This window comes from Epinephelus moara, chromosome 24, assembly GCF_006386435.1.
Source record: "Epinephelus moara isolate mb chromosome 24, YSFRI_EMoa_1.0, whole genome shotgun sequence".
Taxonomy (NCBI): Eukaryota; Metazoa; Chordata; class Actinopteri; order Perciformes; family Serranidae; genus Epinephelus; species Epinephelus moara.
This window is the reverse complement of record NC_065529.1, coordinates 23,861,813-23,881,865: the sequence shown is the minus strand read 5'-3', so window position 1 is coordinate 23,881,865 and position 20,053 is coordinate 23,861,813. Positions and strand designations below refer to the sequence as shown.

General features: G+C 43.0%; 1 protein-coding gene across 2 annotated transcripts in view; it reads right to left on the bottom strand.

The window, feature by feature from the left end:
* ndrg3a (ndrg family member 3a) overlaps positions 1–18,123 on the bottom strand; it is a 43,005-nt gene extending 24,882 nt beyond the window's left edge. For both annotated transcript variants that reach the window (XM_050037873.1, XM_050037874.1), the window contains exons 1-2: positions 17,962–18,123; positions 1,969–2,052 (exon numbers count right to left, since the gene is read on the bottom strand). In XM_050037873.1, coding sequence (XP_049893830.1) covers positions 1,969–2,025 — 57 coding nt within the window. In that variant the 5' untranslated portion in view covers positions 2,026–2,052; positions 17,962–18,123. The remainder of the gene's footprint in view (positions 1–1,968; positions 2,053–17,961) is intronic.
* Positions 18,124–20,053: the final 1,930 nt, after the last annotated feature.

Genomic DNA, 20,053 nt, shown 5'->3' with positions numbered 1-20,053 from the left:
TAAACTAAAATCATGGGAAAAACATGTTTCTGGCTAAAGTGAACACTATTTGCTGTAATGCGGTGCTAAAATATTGTATTGACAAGATGAAAGTACAGGAAGTAACTAAGGCCCCGTTTACACCTGGTATTAACACGCCCCCTGAGCGACTGGATTACAAGTAGGCCGCTCTAAGTACACCAAATGCATCCTCAATACATCTTAAAATACACTCACTCAGACCACATTTGGAGGTGGTCTAGGCTGCATATGACCACATCCTTTTAAAAGAGTGTACGCTAATGAGTCCTGGGCCACATTGATGGACAGCCCACTCAGCTGACCTCCTTGTTTATCTGACTCCCCACCAGAAAAGCTTTCTGTTGCTGCTGTTACACAGATTAGACACAGAGCTGAAGGACCGTCTCTGGAGCCACTCTCCACAGTACAGTAATTTTAACGTCTTTCCAGTTAGCACAAACCCAAACCGACACCAAACCAGCTGGAATTTGTCATTATACCCATTAATAACCAATAGGTAATGTTAGCCGCATGATGCTAACAGTAAGCCCTGTCACTGTGTGTGTGTATGTGGACTCTCACCAACTGTTTCCAGTGCGGAGCTCACACTCTTGCAGCTGTTACGCATTTTAAAGCCAGGTGTGAGCAGACAGACTTAGAGTTGTCCACTTGTTATCAGGTCACCCAAGATGCATGTTCATACCAGGTGTACTAGCCTCTAAATGTAGATCTTGAGGAAATTTCATACCAGGTGTACTAGCCTCTAAATGTAGATCTTGAGGAAATTGATGACAGTTTTTTTTTTTTTATTTATTTATAAATTTACAAGTTTATTCCACATAATCTGATTGGCTAAAAACTTGATGCTTACTATTTTGCCAGCTGTTGCACTACACAAGGAGTCAACATTACTGTTAAGATTGCTTTGGTGCTACTGACAGTGCTCAGTTCTTCCTCATACATAGCTGAATAATCAGTGCAATCATTCATAAATGTGTTATCTGTATAGAAATCAGAACATGTTTTCATTCTACACTGGATCAGAGAGAGTCCTCCTACATCAGTGTCATCATGTCATGATCTCCATCTGCCTGTAAGACTCCTGACTTGTCTTTTTAATGTGCTGGCCACTAGGTGGAGTGAGAGGTTAGTACCAGTATCCTTCATTCAGATGGCTTTTATAATGTATGGTCCCCACCCGTCACCTCACACAAGACATCTACCTTACGCAGCTTGCACCCCGACACGAGGAAATGTGCTCCTGTTCATTCCTTAAACCCCCCCACTGAGTTTACACAATCCCCTCAGACCTGATACTTCACTACTCACTTCTCCTCTGAGGCACTATACCCTCCTGACTGTCAGTGACAGTTGCCTGGGGGGAGAACAAAACAGTCTTTCTAATCAGCTAATCAGCTGTTGAGATGGAGCAGGGAAAAGAAGGCGGAGGAGGCTCGAAGAGGATGGGAAGAGCTTTGATCTGCCATTGGGGTTTTTTCCCCCTCCATACTTCCCTTCTGTTTTTGCAGTCGCTCACTTGCTACAATCTTTCAAGCTCTTAGAAATAGAGAGATGAGTTTCTCAAAGTTTCTCCTTTGATCTCTCCTCATTGCTGCTTGTCTGTTTTTTCTGGGCATCTTACGCTATACGCTCTGCTTCTCTTCTTCTCTCTTGCCTCATTCCGTCTACAACATTTTTTTTTCTTTTGACTTGCTCGCTCCCTTTTTTTCTTTTCCAACTCAACAGTCAAGCAGATATGAATAATTCACTTTGATGAACAGGACTGCAGAGTGTGCATGCAGAGTGTATTAGCGTATGTATTTGCCTAGGAGGACCATATGGGGTGCTAATTCACTTAAAGTAAACACAACATGTCTGTTTAGTTTGTATGTGTGGTGCTACATATGAGATCACTTGTGTGCCTGTTGCCTCAGCAGCTTGTCAGTGTCCTGGGCACCCATGACTCACCTTATTGGTCAGCAGCGGCTTGATCTCAGTCAGCTGTACATCCTGCAACTCATCCATCTTCCTGTCTCGTCACTGTAAACCACTCTGTCCAAGAAGACAAAGACAAAGCATCAGCAGTTAGGAAAGCAAAACTGTGCATTGTGAGAGCACTGCATAGATAAAAAACTGTTAGCACAAATGAAAATGCCCAAAATGACTGAATAACATTCTTCAAATGATGTCTGGATTCATATCTGAATCATGTTTGATGGTGGTCCTGTTTGTTGTAACTAATAACCTCTTCTTATTATCAATTAATAAGGTGGTTCATTTTTCAATTAACTGAGTAACTGTTTAGACCAGAGGTCTGATGAAGGGCTAATAGGCGGAAAGCTCAAGAATAAAGTGAAACACTGCATAGGTGTAAGTGTGAGGAAATCTTTTCTACCAGTTCAGAGAAGAGGTTCTAAAACTGGCGGTCATAACGCCATGTGAATTTTTGTTAGTTTCAGTAAAATTCAATTTAGCTGATTTTATTACAAATTTCCCCAGTTTTGTTAAAGGAACTCTATACGATATAGCACATCTATGATTCCGAGGTTGTCTGTACACGACTTTCAACATGATTGTAAGAGCTGTGTACCACAACAAAGAACAGAGAAGCTCTGATTACAACACACTGAAGGAGAGTGACTTCTCTGCTCAGGATGCCATGACTGCACTGTATCTTTACATAGCAAACAATTGTTTGCTGCTACATTAATGCTCTGATTATTGAATTGAGCTCCTTTAATGATTGACAAGTCATGACTGTTCTAAGCTTCTGAGGGGGGCATGACAGGAAAAGCACTGAACCACTGGTTTAGACTATACAGTGTGAGAACATAAAATGCTCATCAATTTTTTTTTCACAGTGAGGTAACCAGAGGCCTTGTATTGTCTGAACAGCGGCCCAAAACCCAAAGTTATTCAAATCACAATGATTTAAAACTGAGAAAAATGCAAATTCATAAGTTTAAGAAACAGGAACTAGAGCATGTTAAACAGTTCAGCTTTGCAATGACATAAATGATTAATCAACTATTCCTTTCAGTAGGTGCAGTTCATGACAACACAACCTACTCGTGTGATACTGATCGATTAGTATGGGACTGAAGGAGGTGGCAGCAGGTAGCTAAATCACAAGTCCAGCCATGACAGTGTCTTTTTCTCTCTCTAGGGTAACTTGTCTTCCTGACTCCACACAGGCATTCTCTGATACGTATGATGATACAAGAGTCAGCTGGGAATGTGACAGAGGGCATTTTCTCTATCAGTTCTTCAGGAAAGGTCACACTTCCAGTCCACACAGGTGGTGTGCAAACATGCACACACACAAAGATGGATCAGCCCAGGTTTAACAAGGAGCTCTAGAGCCCACCTCATTTGTTTTCTCCTTGAAGCCAGCCGTTTGTCCGTGCACATAATTACGGAACAAGAACACTGACACAAAAGTGTCCCCCTCCCCCACTTTCCCTGAAATGGTAGCTCTTCGGCCTTGCCTGTTAGCACAAGGTGAGGACAGGAAGTGGTATTGAATTACCTGGCTCAGCCCAAGAGGGTGGCTCATGTTGCACATAGCAGCAGATGGAGTGTCTGCTTCTTCTAGGTCAATGCTTACAACTGGAAGACAAAGCCAAATTGGCCTCCACCACACCACAAACAGCCTTGATACAGGAAGATTGCATTTATCAGAGCAGATGCACATATAGCAAACAAGAAGAAAAGGCAAATGCAATTGGGCAGCAGACTACCCAATTGGAGGAGTCTGAGCCAACTTCTCTGGAACGACCTTGAGATGCTGGTATCAGATAACCTTCAGGGTTGGTCAGTGAAGATACAGAAGTGAACTAACAGTGGGAGGTCCCAGCGGTAATGACGTCACACCATATCTGTGTTACCAGCGGTTTTATCCTCTGATTGCCTGACAAAGGTCTGAACAGACAGCTGCCTGTTGACGCATGAATCAGGTCAGAGGCCATCCTGCTCTGGCAACAAATTGCAACTTGCTTGGAAACAACCAAAGAAGCAGATGGGCACAACTGAGCACAATCCTCAAATTACATAAAACAGTCAGGGGGAAAATACTGTAAAAACATAGAGTGTTAGAAGTACTCAGCCATCAGCATGGGGAGTGAAAACATGCCCAGCAAAATCCCTGCTGACAAATCCGGCTCAATGGTGGAACTAAATAATATTTAGACAAGTGAACAAGGAAAAAAGAAAAACAAATACTCTGCATGCTTGAGCGGATTGAGCGTATTGGCCGGATCAATCCAACACTTCCTCAGGCTGTCACAGAAAGTGGGATGGAGGCAAAAGCTGCTTTAATTGTAAACAGGCTAGCCGGGTAATCGAGGTGTTAAGGGAGACGGGGTCAGGGTGAGCTTAAACCAACTGACAGACTGACTGGGTAGCTTTCACAGCCCAACCCCACTGACCCCTTATACTGGGTTACCCGGGAAACTAGCTACCATCACTCCCCCACCATCATCCTGTGCTTCTTCCTTTGGTTTCTACCTGAAAGAAAGACATGCCCCCTGGGGGGCTCAAGATGATCCCAGACTTCCACAAATGAGCACCAAATCACCTGAAATAACACTAGATTCCATTTAGCAACACACACCACCATCGCCACCCTTTTCTACCTTCTCCATGCCTGTTCTACCGTTCAGCATGTGCAGCTGTTGCCATAGAGACAAAGCTGGTTGCCGATGTTTATTCTAAGCTGGGCTAGCCCCAAGGGACAAGATGTGAAGCAAGGAGACAAGGGGAATAGAGAGAGAGTAGAAATGAGAAGAATTGATGAAGAGAAGCTCAAAGCAGGTGCTTTCAGCAGCGTTTACCCCGGACAATAACAGGAACTCAAATGAGCCATGCAAACTGTCTAGATATGACAGCAAAGCTTTGTGTAATTGGAATGGAAAATCAGGAAAAGTAGTCCCAGATGACAGGAGGGAAATTCCATTTGCAATCTGTGCAGCGAGCTTTGTCCCATATTCACACCATACCATTAATGTGGATGAGGATGGGGAGAAGAGAGCTGATGATGTAGAACAAGTCCCTCCAGCCTCGGCAGCAGGTTTGTCTGTTGTGCTGGATTGCTCTCACAAATGGTTTCCCTGACATCAGACTCCGTTTTACTCCGCTCTTCTGCTTGGAGATGAGTAACACATGAATTGCATGCTGGCTCTCACACATGATTTCCCTCATCTGTTCCTCAGGTCCATTTCCCTGCCCAGCATGTAGCTGCCAGCAAGGGCCTCATCTTAGTACTAAATATCATGCCACGCAGCGAGGGACAAGGACACTGAGCTGGGCGAACAAACGGCAGCAGAAACAAATCGTGTGTGAAGGAAACCACATGAGGCCCGGTGTCTGCGCTGCAAAGGTCAACCTATAGCCTGGTGTCAGTGCTGCCTCTGGGAGACTGGATAATTTTCAATTGTGACACAATTACTTACAGCAAAGGCATGGTGAGATATGTCAGTTTAATAAATTTATAACTTATTTAGCATCCCCCCTTTCTCTCCTCTCTTCTTGGCAAGCACTTGCTACCTACCTCACTCACATCCTCTGATCTCTACGGCTGTAAGAAGAGAGAGGACATGCCTTTACCTTAATGCTGAAGCGAAGGTGCCAGAATGGATGCATGTGTGGACAGGCACGTGCGCCAAAACACCTACTGTAGATATATGGTGTCTCTGCCAACACAAAGGAGTCCTGTAGCTGCCATGTCAGCAGACGGCGCCGAGTGATCGATGAACACATCCCCTTCTCCTCCTCCCACTTTTCCTCCCTCCCTCCCACATTTTCCTCCTCCTGCACTCTCTCCCTGTCTTTGTCTAACCATCTCCATCTCACCTTGGGCCGTCAGGAAGTCTAGGCAGGCTGCATGATGGACGACTGAGAGCCCAGCTGTGAGGCTGACCCTCCCTTTAGCCCCTTCGATTAGTCCTCTTTCCTCTTTATCGCCATGGCAACCGTGACTTCCGATTCACTCGTTGTCATCATTATTTCCGTCATGGCTGTTCTTTCACTCTGACCTCTCTGGCATGAGGTTGACCAAGGTGAATGTCACCATTGTGACCTCATATTAACCTTCCTCCGGGTCTCTATGGAGACTATGACTCAGCCATCAGGAGTATTGCCATGGTGATATAAAGCAGAAGTCCTTAACTGACACCACATTGTCATCCTTTGCAGTGGGGAGAGGTTTACAGCAAAGACTTATCTATTAAACTCAATCTGCCACGTAAGACAAAATTGTACAAAGTGTGATAAAAATGGGCTTAAGTAAGACTTTGATGTAGAAAAAAACAAACGTGTCACTTCCAGCGCATTGGCTCTAATTTGAACAAACCTAAATGCAACTGTCAACCAAGACAGGTGCAGCGTGATGACTTATTATCTAATACAAATGTTACAGTTAGAAAGTAAAGAGAGCATCTACAATCATTGTAGATGTGTCTTTGTGTGTTAGAAAACATGATGGTTTATTTATTATATTTACTTCAAACTACCCTCTGATGCTGCTCTACTTAAAGGATGTTTTTTTGCGGCATGCAAAAGCGCTTTTTGCTTGAAAGCCGTCCATAAAGTGCATACATTTAGATGAATGTTTTGGTTTCCTTGTAGCACAAACTGTTTCCGCCAGTTTTGAAAAAGTAGCTACAATATTTCCTACACTAAACCGTGTATTTCTGTTGACTTGCAGTAAAGGTCTTTGATCATGAATTATGAAAGACGCTGCAGTAGTTTTCCCTGGGAGACACAACTATGACTTGACTAGAGTATCATACAAAGAAAAAACTGTACTCATCTTTTATTCCTGCTCAACATCAACACCACATGTTTCAGACAGAGCGTTGTTGGTGCGCCCCAAGTCTTGGGCTGGGTCTTCAAAGATTTGCATTTCTAGAAGGAGTACATTATGACAAGGTCTTTCCCAAATGAGCTTTCTGCTGCCAAAATTTAAAAAACGTTTGTTCCTGTTAGCAGCCTGGAGATTACATAGAAATTACACTTTTTTCCAGTTGTCCATACTTAACAAAGACCATTCAAATGAAAAATGATTTTTGCACTCTGTGATTCTAGACCGTTTTCCTTAGAGCAAATGAGCAGGTTCATTGAGGCCTTCGAAGCATCCTGAGGACACACCTAAATGGGCTGCATCAATCAGAAGATCCAGCCCTTAATTTGGGACACAGCTAATAACCAATTCAATTTCAGCAAGAGGAAGTAGTGTCATCTGCCTGTCTGCTTTCTCTGGGAGCCAAATTATTCTAATGACAGTTCCTATCACGGAGGAACACAAGCATGTCTGTCCTCAACTGGAGCCTTAGTCTTCAGACAGCACTTCGCCAGGCTTCACATCACAACAGAAAATAGGCCAGCACAAATTCCAGAGATACTACCCGCCTGCCAAGCATTCAGACAGCCAAACTTCTATGTCCGCCCTTCTTTATGTGCAAGAGTGTTTTGCTGTCAGGGCTACAAACAAGTGAAAACAACTTATCCCTGCCGAGACACCACTGTGGTGACGCCTTACTCTTCCATCCAGAGGAACGTCACTAGAAATTTCTTTCCCCTTCAGTTTTCCTAACCAGGCCAAATCTGTGTTTACAGTTCCCAGTCTGCAGAGGCAGCAATCCCGCTGGAGTAAAGGTAATGGACTGTGACGAGGCTCAGTTCCAGATTATTGCTCTAACCCGGGCCGTTTGGTAAGAGAATTATAAGAGGAAAATCCATTTATTTGGTGTTTCAGCCACCACACCCACCACCCCCACCCTTCACAACAACCATGGTGACAACAACTAGGAGAGTTGAAGTCTATTCTGTTCTGTTCTCGATGTGAGGGGTAAAACCAAGGAGGGAATGTGATCTGAAGTTTGTTTTTTGTTCTCCATCATGGGAAAGCTGACCTATAGCAGAGAACATCTCCTGCTGACACTGTCAGCAAACACACACAGCTGAATGAGCACGGAGACGGAGAGCACACACTCACATGCACACACACTCGCACACAGCTCCCCATGCTCCACGTCTACTTAATTAAATGACAGCTTGCTCTCCTGAGGCTTCATCACCCTCCTTACGGTTTATATGATTCTCTTGACACTGGCTGACAGATCTTTTTTTTCCTCTTCCTCTCACGATATAAGAAAAACTATGATGAGACACTTCTCTGATGTCTTTTTCTGTCATGACTCTACCAAAATAGTCTATTCTTATCCAGTATCCCATCTCAAAAAGTGGAACAACACCCACCTCTGGTTTTGAAACCAAATTGAGAACCCTGTGTTCGGTAGCTTTAAAGAGACACTTAGGTATTTTTTAACCTGGACCCTATTTTTCCAAGTTTTTGTGCCTAATGGAGACAACTATTTTTGAAACTGGTCCAGTATTAAGAGACTGCTGCAGCCAGCAGTGGCAAAACGGGCTGCAATGTAACCACTCAGGGCATTTGGCAACATCAATTCACGCCCACTAAAAGTGCTTGTTTTTGCCACTGACAGGCTCAGATATTAGTATAAGTGTCTGACCACTTTATGGAAAGGACCACATGGGGAAATTAATTTTTTTTTTCTTTACCTTTATCTTGTTCCAGTCTGTTTGTTATTGTGTGTAACCACGTCTCACTCAAGGAGAAGTCTCAATCTGAAATCTTGCTGACTTTTTCAGTGTCAAAATAAGCTAAATAACATAAACATATCGATTTTGAATATTTAACCAATTCAAAACTCATTCTCCGTATTATGAATACACCAGGTATTGGAGCCTATCCCAGCTGACATTGGGCGAGAGGCGGGGTACACCCTGGACAGGTCGCCAGACCATCACAGGGCTGACACATAGAGACAGACAACCATTCACACTCACATTCACACCTACAGCCAATTTAGAGTCACCAATTAACCTGCATGTCTTTGGACATGGCATATCAATATTTTCAAGGTAGCATATCGAAGTTAGAAATTGTAGTACCCTGACAACAATACTCCCTGGCACTCCTCTAACGCTCGGTAACACCAACACTTCGCCTTTAGCATGATTTGGTTACGCACAGTAACAAACAGACTGGATCAAGCGAAAGGTAAAGACAAACGTTTTATTTCTTTGTCAGACACTTAATAATGACATTAAGTGGATGTAAATTGACAGTGCCAAATGCCCAAAGTGGTTTTATTGTAGCCCGTTTTGCTGCTGCCAGTTGCAGCGCTCTCTCTCAGTACTGGACCAGTGTTAAAAATAGCAGTCTACATTAGTCACTTAGACACAGGAACATGGGAAATAGGTTGGATAGGTTGGAAAATACTGGTTTTCTTTCAAGACATGATCCTGTTCGAGTGTAAATTCACATAATGAATGTACACATATGGAAACATGCAGATGACCACTGAACAGAGTACAAAGCAAAAATATTGTCTTGTTTTTTGCAACGACAAAAGGAAAGATAAACCACTCCATCTGCCGCAGAAGCTATTTTAAGACAGTTAATAAGAGAAACAAATCTTTCTCCTCAAACACCGACCTCCTTCTTTGATCTTTCCAGGATTAAAAAAGGTCTAATAAATGCTAAATACTGCATTACTATAATTGACTCATCCCCTCTTTGGAAAGCGAATCTGAAGGCAGACTCACTCAGTCACTACCACATTTAATATCCTGAGCCTCTGGCCAGCTATAACTCAAAATGCAAGTGATAAAAATGTTGTAGAGGCTGTACTTGGATGGGACATAGGATATTACACACAGGAACAATATTGCGAGTGCTGCTGTAGAAGTATAAGACACACACACATCCAATACATTTTTGCTTGGGAGGAAACTCGTGACCTTGTTTTCTAGGTCGTGGTATTGAGTCATAGTGTGCACATCTTTGTCTATTCAAAGCATGTTTCAAATGAAGTGCACAACTGCATCTTTTTGTAGAAGACATCCTAAACTGATCTTCCATCACTTGAATTCTTTGGTGTGTGTGTGTCTGTGAGGAAAAGCCTGGTTCATCAGCAAAGATACTCATTGGCACGTAGCAGCCACTGCACTGATCTGCCTGCCAAAAAAGGGGGCCCCCTTCTACACACATCCAAACCCTGACCTCTATGCTCACGCAGGACTGGGGACTGCCTCTGTTGCATTCACAAGCAGGCAGAAACCCATGTAAACAGACACATAACCTCCATACAGACACACATAGCAATACATAGGGCCAACTATATACACTCACACACATCTTTAATCCTGCAAAGCCACTTAGTGTAAGACCCCACTCATTACTCTCTGAGGGCTTTTAAAGAATTACATTATTCCTTGAGGGGCCACTTTATCTGCTAATGGTCCAATGAGATTAAAGCGCATCATCTGGCTGTATTGATTTATAACCACATATCTATTCGCATCATCAGCATGCGTCACCTCTCACATGAAAACTCACACAACCAGAGAGAGTCTTGGAGGACAGCTAACTGGCTTCCTAAATACAGTGCTATGGTTCATAGAATTATTTGTCATAACTGCCAGTGGCACGTTAAATTTACGGCACTAATACAGACCCACAGACCAACAGCAATATTTTCCACTGGTGAAGTGATGTTTCGGACCAGCAAACTGGAAACTCAATTTATCCATTAGGCCTGACTCAGACAAGGAAGTGTGCGTAGAAGTTATGAATTTTGTATGGGCATGATATGTAAGGCCTTGAGTCTGTGTGTGTGTGTGTGTGTGTGTGTGTGTGTGTGTGTGTGTGTGTGTGCGAGGGCAGCTGGGATGTGAGTCAGTCCTCCCATGTTCCTCCCTGTTCAGTACATTGTACGCTACAGCTCCACAGAGTCATCTATTTTGGTCTTCATGTATAAATAAAGACGTGTTCGCCACACTAAGCTGCATATCAATTTTCACTGAGTCATATGGGTTAATGTGATTTGTTTGTGTCCTCATGCCCTCCAACCCCGTATTCTGGTTCTTCTCTTGTAATGGACTAAAAACTAAGAATGGACATTTAACCAAAAATTTGCCCTGAATTTTCTCATATTGCAATTTTTAACTAAAAAAATAGTCTGAATGCCATATAATAAAACTGAAAATGGCTCCAGCACTCAGTTATATCTAACCAGGAGGTTTAACCAACCAATCGGTTAACACCCATGGGCCCGATTAGACTGTATGAGCATTTACAGATCTGACCATCCTATCAGTTGATGACATCTAGCTCTTGTTTTATGGTGGTACGCCAAGCGGAAACCTCCAGGACTGAAAAATGAAGCCAGTGTGAAGCACCAAAAACTGGAGCCCGTTGAATGGCCACTTGAGGCTGGCTTCAAAAGTGAGTCAATCCCCAAAGACCCCCATGTTAATATGCTGAAATATCCAGCAGAAAAAAACATGTTTACAGCCTGGTACAAAAAAACATTTTGGTCTTGGTAACTGACTTTCTTAAAGGGGTGGAATGTTTATATAACTCCCCCATTTACATTTAATTAAGGCTTAAGTCAACCCATAATAAAGCTGTCTGCGTGGCATCGCCACAGGCCATGAGTCAGATCCACCTCTCACTCCTCCACAGCTCCACCCTATTGTCCAAATGTGACTTCTGACTCCAAAAATCCAAGATGGCGATGGCCAAAATGCCAGACATGAGGCTTTAAAATGGGAGTCAACAAACCAATAGGTGAAATCACAGCAGCTATGTCCATTATTTTTATACAGTCAATGGGGTATGCAGGACGAAGATATCGGAAATGAGAAATAGAATATTATACCAATTTTCACTTGTATTGCTTTTGAGGTAAATGTAAACAATTATCTTTTTTTCCAGGTTTTGGTCACATCATTCAGCCCTAACAAAGACACTTATTGCTCCACGTAACTAGTACCAAGTGTGAACAATGGCAACAGATGATACATTTATTCTGTGCTTGACAAACACACACACACACACACACACACACACACACACACACACACACACACACACACACACGATAATATCCTGCAAGGCACTGCCACAGTAGATCCTTTCAAACGATGATTAATAGACCAATAAGAGGATGGCAATACAGGCAGCCATTTAGATAGCTGTAGCTACATGGCACACATCATCAATAAATCAATACACGCTAGCATAGACAGGTCTCACACAAAGACAGGCATGGAGGGAGAATGAGGCAAAGAAAAAAAAAACATCATTGCTACTAAGGGGGGCGCCAAGAGACGGACGAGTCTCAATAAATCTGTTGCGATAGGTCAGAGAGAAGTGTGAGCCCGGCTGAATGAGTCTCTCTTGGCTCCTCCTGGTATCTGGCTATAAATAAGACTGAATGACCAGGCCTGTCGGACCTGCGCTCAGTGCTGCTAACAGAGTACCTGCCCCTACTCTGCTAGACTAGGCTCGCCGCCGCTCAGTCTTTGGGGATTTCCTCTGCCATGCTCACTTGTGCAGACAGCACAGAGAGAGACAAAGTGTGAGAGGGATGCTACGTGTGTGTGTGTGTGTGTCCTGGGTCCCAGCTGGCTAATGTGAGCAGGCAGAGTGTCCAGAACAGCGGAGTCCTGCTGGAAGCTCAGCAGGACCTGCAGACCGTGGTCAGACTGGCCGGAGGGCAGCTGTGGAGGCAGCAGCGAGACCATCTGTATAGCCCAGCCACCAGCTCGAACACACCCCCCCCCCACAGAAACAGTTCAACAAGCTGGGCGGAAACGTTAGAAACGCTTCCATAAAACATTAACACAGCACAGAGACATGAGAGCCCTTGTGCCCAGAGATAGTGAAGACCTCTTGAATCCAATGAGGCCTTTGAATCAGAACATGTCTCAGCATGTTTCAGAGTATGAATCAGTGCTAAGAGGCCTGTTGCCTCACAGGAACACAGACTCTGCTAATAGAGCCATCCATGTGGTCAGCGTGGCTGTCACAATGACTGATTACTGACAACTCAATCTCCCACAGAAACACAGAGGTGGCTCCTCTGGCACCTTCCCTTGTGAATACTCGCCGTCGAGGTTGGCGGTGTCCTTGGCAACCATACCCCCCCTGAGCCACCCTCAGCTCAGCTGGTGGTGCGGCTGAAATCGAATGACCTTATTCACCGTCATTTACATAAAGTTATTCTCTTCTCATCACGACAACCGATGCAACGTGGAATGCTTTACCAACCAGCGTAGCTTCCACTCGGCTCTCAGGAGGCTGAAGTGCTTGTCATTAACATTCAATGCAGCAAAAAGGCATCAAAGGAGTCACAAAAAGGCACAGCCAATAATTTCTCTTCCTCATATGTATCAACAGTATATATGTAACATGTACAAGTCACGACTTATACTGAGCTACACACACACATTCAGCAGGGACCCAATCTCTCCAAGTGAAATACAAATGTTTGATGATTGGGACTTTGCGTCTCATCTCAGTCTGAATTGAATGGCTTCTAGTAGAAATACAGCCTGAGGGGGAGGATCTTCAAACCACTAGGGCACTGTATCTATCTGCCATTTGCTCTGTCACAATAACACCCACTAAAGCATTTAACTTCCCTGGATGTTCCCTTGACCATTAAAGCAAGCAGAGTATGAAATGATTTGTGCAGCCTATTGTGAGATAGTGTAAATAAAGCTGAATGCTACAGATTACATGTTTGAGAGCCTCATGTGCTGTGGGTGCATGCTTATTTGTATCTATGACAAACTGGGATTTGTCTCAGTTGAGAGCTGGAACATCCTATTTCTTTGCTTCCCATCTCTCTCACACACATATTCATGAAACAACAAGAACACAATGAGATCTTTTAGAGAGGAAATAGTTTGAAGCGATCGATGATGACCTCCAGAGAAACTAAATGAAAAGAGGAAAGTGAGGGTTAATGTGATGCAATTAGTTCAGTTAGCTAAAATATATGTGCAAGGGTATGAGGTGAGGCTCTTAAAATATATGATCCTAAATGAACAGCGGCACTGAAGGACAGTCTGGGACATCCAGAGGTCCAGCTTGGCTTGTGTCCAATACTTTGGATCAACAAGCTTACCACCTGTGCTCTGCCTCTCCTCATCACCACCTGCTGATTTTATTGCTGATGCTGATAAAGAAAATGGAGACAGACAGAGCCCTCCCTCCAGCAGGGGTGTGATCCAGCAGATAAGAGTGTCTGAAAAATGTGTGGACCCTGTCGCTGCTGCACACAAGCCTGCCAGTGACTGTACCTGATATTTTGTCATTTATTCGTTTGCTCTAAGTACATTTATTTATCGTCAATTCCATCCGTGCAGAAGAGACAGATAGAGCAGGGGAAGATGGGATACATGTCTGCATATGCTGTTCTGCTGGGGTCAAGGGAAATTTAAGATGTTAACCTGGAATAGATGTCTGAATGCATCAGCTGTTTTTGTTCTGAAAGCCTGAAGCTGCTGTGCAAAAGCTTGTGCTGTAACTCTAAGCCTGGTACAGCTTAAATTACAGATGCAGTTCCGTTACAAAAACACGACAGTAGCACCAGAGCTCCAACTCATAATTGGCATTTCCAATTATGACAAGAAGTCCTAGTAAACGTCCAGGTCTGGCACAGGTTATGTTTTGCCCTGCAGGGTTGGCAGACCAGTGGAAACAGTAATGCTGAGGTGAGACTGAACAACAGGCAGACTGACTGTCAGCACTGTGGCTTAATTACTGTTTCCATCTCTCCAGTGAGTGTTATTCCCTGACACTCATCCCTGCCATTCCTGCATGAAATCCTCTCCTACACAAGAGCACTTCTCACTTTTTGTGTAGTACTCTGTAATCCCTGTAATAAATTATGTGTAAGTAGTAATCTGTGCTAAAATGCTCCTTAATAGTGTCATTTCTTGATGGTGACATACTGAAATTACTTTACATCGTACTTACAGAATGAATGCAATATAAAGTACAGTACAGTTACGTTATGCTGACTTTGTTTTCACTCTGAATTAGAGATGTTCTGATAGAATTTTTCCCTTCCCAATACTTGAACTTGCATATCAGCCAATACAGAGTATCAATCAAATACCTACCATTGCACTAAAAAGTAAATATAATAACAGCTGCATACTACTAACCCTGTATGGATGAAATCATTACTAACATTGTTGTATGGCATGGCTCAGATTAAACCCTCTGTAAATACAAATACATATGTGTTGCGTCTGCAAATGCTTTATAAGAAAGCTGGTGTTGAAATTGGCAACACTAATGCCACCCAGGGCTGGAAACTAACTTTTTCATTGACCTGCAACTGTTGCTGGTGGATTTTAAAATCTACCAGCAACTGAATCGATGACCTTTGTTTTTTAGGCTGGTGAGCAGAGTTGCAACAGTATGAGACTTTCACGCTATGATAATTGTGTCAGAAAATATCAGTGTCACAGTATTACAGAATTATTTTTTTATCAGTTACAATGACCATTAAAGGCATAAACACAGGAGGGTTTTTAGTAAAACCAATATTTTATTACTATAGTTGAAACTTCAAGCCATTTTTTCTTATAAAAGTATATGTAAAAAGTCTCCCTTTTGAAAATAACTAAAATAAACGAGAGATTTTCTGTCCTGTTGCATTTTTTCAATACCAAAAATAAGCTAATATACACAGTATTATAACCATCAATTTTCATGTGACAGTATACTGTGAAACCGGTACACCACTGCAACTCTACTGGTGAGTAAAGCAAATGTAGCAGGCACTTGCATATTTTCCCAGTATTTGGCTAGTGGCTGGTGCTAATTTCCAACCTTGGTGCCACCTCTTGAAACTAAAGCCTTACATATTGTACACGATTCCTTTTTATTGGTGGGACTTTCCAGTGTAAAATCTTGCCAAATTGCTGACATTTTGCTAACAGTTATCGTTAAAATATTCACCAGAAATCAGTTTTTCTTTGCCGCTCTCAAACAGCAGTTGCCCGTGGCTGCACAGTGCAACTTGCTGTGTAGGCAACTGCTTTAGTGCAGCAAAGAATTATTCATTTGGAGCACAAAAATGTAGTTTTATCCTAGTGTGAAACTAATTTAAAATTTATCAGATCGGTGGACTGACTCGAGTACTTGCCAATACCCTACCCTGCATTTCAGGCAGTATCAGCGTCATTTTCAATACAGGTATCAGTACTGGAACAACTCTACTCTGAATACTCAGACGAGTTTGTTTTAATTTCTCCAAGCGCTTGTGGAAGGTCAAATCCCCACACATTTGAAAAGAATATGTAAAAATCTGACAGCTTTAAAGCAAAGTACTTCCCTAGATTGCATAAACCCATTTTAAATTATTAAACCTTTCAACGGGGGCGAACGATCAGAGCCTAGAGAAACCAGGTGAACACATTTCCTAGAGATTTCAAGACCTCAAGTACAATGTGTGGCTTAATTAACAACTTGTGACACTCCCATTGGTTAAGCAGTAGATTTTCTCTGTAATAATCAACCAGGAGTGGACTGCTTCCATCGATATGGCAATAAACCACAGACTACCCACCATTCGCTCTTACTCCTGTTTTTAAAACAAAAGACTAGTTTACAGATCCACATGGAGAGAGATGCTTTTCTGTTAACAGTGTGATATCTATTGGTTTTTCCAGTCTGAACAATGGTCTTTTACAACAGCGTTGTGACTAACAACAAACGCCTGCTGGTTGCTTGTTGTGTAAGCTCCATTCGAGCCTTACAGATCATGTGACACTATGGAGGGCACTCTGCCATATAAAACACCTGAATTTAACCCTAAAACCATTACACTATAACACACTAAGACTGAACCTAGTAGATACCAAAATTAAGGCTTTCAGATGTGTATCGGTGGTACTTAGTACAAAGGTTACAATGACCTTCTACTTCATGGTATTTTTAAATCTCCTAAAAATATATTAACTTTTATATCCCCTTTGTTTCTAATAGTTTTACTGTAAAACTGTAGAACATAATGTCCTTTTAAAATACTTACCAAGATGACCCAGGTTATTTATAGTTTAGGGGGAAACACCTGATGCCCAGTCTCTTACACTTCCCACCTGTGTGACCTTCGCATTGCTACCAGTGACATTGCCATCCATCATGTGGTGTCTGAATGGTGTAACACCTGCAGGTATATCACCGTGACTGATTTGATAATGACGGATGTACCAAGTCTACAATCGACTTTGGAAAAATAATGTGCAGAATAAAGAGTAACATGTACAGTACAGTGACACCATGAGAGACGGCAAGCCACACATTCAACACACAACTGTAACGTTAGGCCTTTTAAGCTAGCGTTAAAGATTTCCTGTCAAAACTCCAGACAAATTCCCAACTGAAAATAATATTAACATTCCTCTAAGGAAAACTTGTATTTTATTATACTCAACAATAAGTTTACAGCCTTAAACCGGAAGGCATTGACTTTTAAATGAGAATAATACTCATTTTATAGGGGTTATAGGTGTTAAGTTTGTATTATATGACTGTTAAATTCAAGCTACAAGCTATTTGGCTAACATTTCTACAGTTTAAGCGCGGTAATTTACGATGTAACGCATCGTGACAGGCCTCATTTCATTTTAATACACCGAGAGAACCTAAGTTATTATTTAGCAGGTACACAATGTAACAGAAAACAAACTAATACCGAAACGTACTGACCTGCCAAAATGAAGACACGATGTTAAAACAGCCGTTATGTCGCATTACTGTTTAGAGCAGCAGCAAACAACTCAATTCAATTGAGCTGCAGTTCATCTAACTGAACGGCTTCGCTCGCGCTCGTTCAAGTACCAACGTTAGTTCTTTCCGGTGTTTTAAACGTCTGTTTTTATCAAGTACAATAACGGTTTGTTGTTCTAACGGCTGCCAACGTCCTCTCACAAACGAGTCGATATATGGACAGCAACGTGAACAGGTTGGGAGATCCAGCGAGCTGAGATAATCTCCTGTGGCATCGGGCACATCTGTAAACGGTAAACGGGGAAATGCTACCGCGAAAACACGGCTGTGAGACTTACCTCGTCGGTGAAACAAGTGTCCGGTGGCTCTCAGGTAATTCCTCACCAGGTATATCGTTGAATATCAATGGTAATTTGTGTATGTATGTGTTAGAGTACACGCTGCTCCTGCCTGCCGCTTCCTCTGCCTCAACTAGTATTTCGATGTGACTCTGGGCGGAACTACACGCTGCGTCGCAGACACCGCGGAGGAGCCAATGGGAGGAGGCGGTGCACACCACAGACAGGTGGGGGAGGCAGGAGGTCTCACTTTGATACGAAATCATGGAGACGAGACTCTGATCCCAGTAACGACACAAAAAGGGTTCACGCCAGCTGTCATACTGACAAGTCAAATGTATTCAAACTGAGGTTACTGTTCAAGCTGGATACCAACTTTACTTCAGCCATGATCCAGACTGGACTCGGTCTTAGAAAAAGGTGAGATAATTGCATTTATTTATTTTCATATCAAGGGTATCAGGGGCATAGCACCAAATTCAGGGCCCCGTGCATCAACAATCTTTGTGGGCCCCTTGCTCATCCTCTCCTGACCCATGTCCCTCACACCTTTTGAATTTTCTTTACAGTCATTTTGCTTTCTTTTCCTTTCCTTGTTTTCTTTCTTTTCTTTATCAAAACCCTCATTTCACTTTGTTGGGGAAAGACATGACAGTGTTCACTGGCACTCCAGCAGCATAAGCAGTCACTCACTCGACTCTAAATGCGAGCTGGGATGACCGAAGTCAAAGTGGCCTCAGAGAGCTTCCACAGAACTTACACATACTAATTAGAAATAAAAAACTGCAAACACAACTTTTTATTTTAGGTTTTTTAGGACCCCCCTCCCTCCAGGGCCGTGGGTAGTCAGTCCCACTTTTCTCCCCACTATGGCCGCTATGGTGGCCACCCTCCGGTCTCCCATCTGGTAACCCCGGTGAGTAAACAGCTTCACATTAAACCGCAAACCCCTTTAGGGTTGTTAACTATGGGCGCATTCACACCAGGATAGTCCATTTGGGCGGGGAATGCCGAAAAATTTCACACCTTCATTTGGTTCGGTTCACTTTCACACTGCACTTTTTAAAGCAGACCAAACCGCTTGGACAACATCACGCAGTTACAACAGCTGCTCATTTGGGGCCGGTATTGCCTGAAACGACCACTGACCAGGGAGAAAAAAAAGCATGAGGAACAAGAAAACCCGCCTCATCGATTGGCCAGGACTGAAAACGGAAATCCATCCCCTTCAGCTGGCTTAGTCACCACAAAAACACCAAAATGCAATGTGCCCTACGTCACTTCCTGTCACTTCCAGTCTGTTTGCATTTCCCACTGTAAGCGACCCGCACCAGGGTTCACTTGCAAGTTAACGGAGACCCCGAGTTTTCAAATGGACCAGTGTCTGCTTGTTTGGTCAGCACCAGAGTTCGAATGAGCGTTCACACCACTCCAAACGAACCAAACTACCCATGGAAGTGGACCAGAATTCGTTTAGAATGGACCAAATAGCACCAGTGTGAATGCGTCCTATGTTACACCACTAGCTGGCCTGACACTGCTAATGTTGCTAACAGGGCGAACAGCTGTTAACAATCGCTGATTGAGCGGCACCACTAGCTAGCTCTCACCAGACCTGGGTGGTGTGCAGTGACACCCTTGAAGGGTATAAGTCTATTTAACATAGGCTACACTGGTTCCTAACCCAGGGGTCTTGACCCTCAGAAGGGGTTGCCAACGTGACGTCTCGCTGGGGGTCACAGGGCCGTCTTGATTTTATGGGGTGTAAGAAATTTTAAAAGAAATATATAGAGACAGTAGGCCTAAATCTCAGCATTTTTCATTTCTGCAAGTGAAAGGGAATAAAACTGTTATTTTTAAAGTTTGAAAAACTTAAATATCTCACAGGGTAAGGGCACAGCAAAATATTTATTCACACAGCCCTCACTTTCTGCTCAACAGCCTTGTTGTGCATTTGAAAATTAAACAACCAAAGAGCTAACAGATCAATGGTTGGGCAGAAGAGAACTCTGAATATGTCAGAAAAGAAGCCTATTAAGTATGTATGATTGTTAAAAAATATTATACAGAGTATTATACAGAGAATTATATA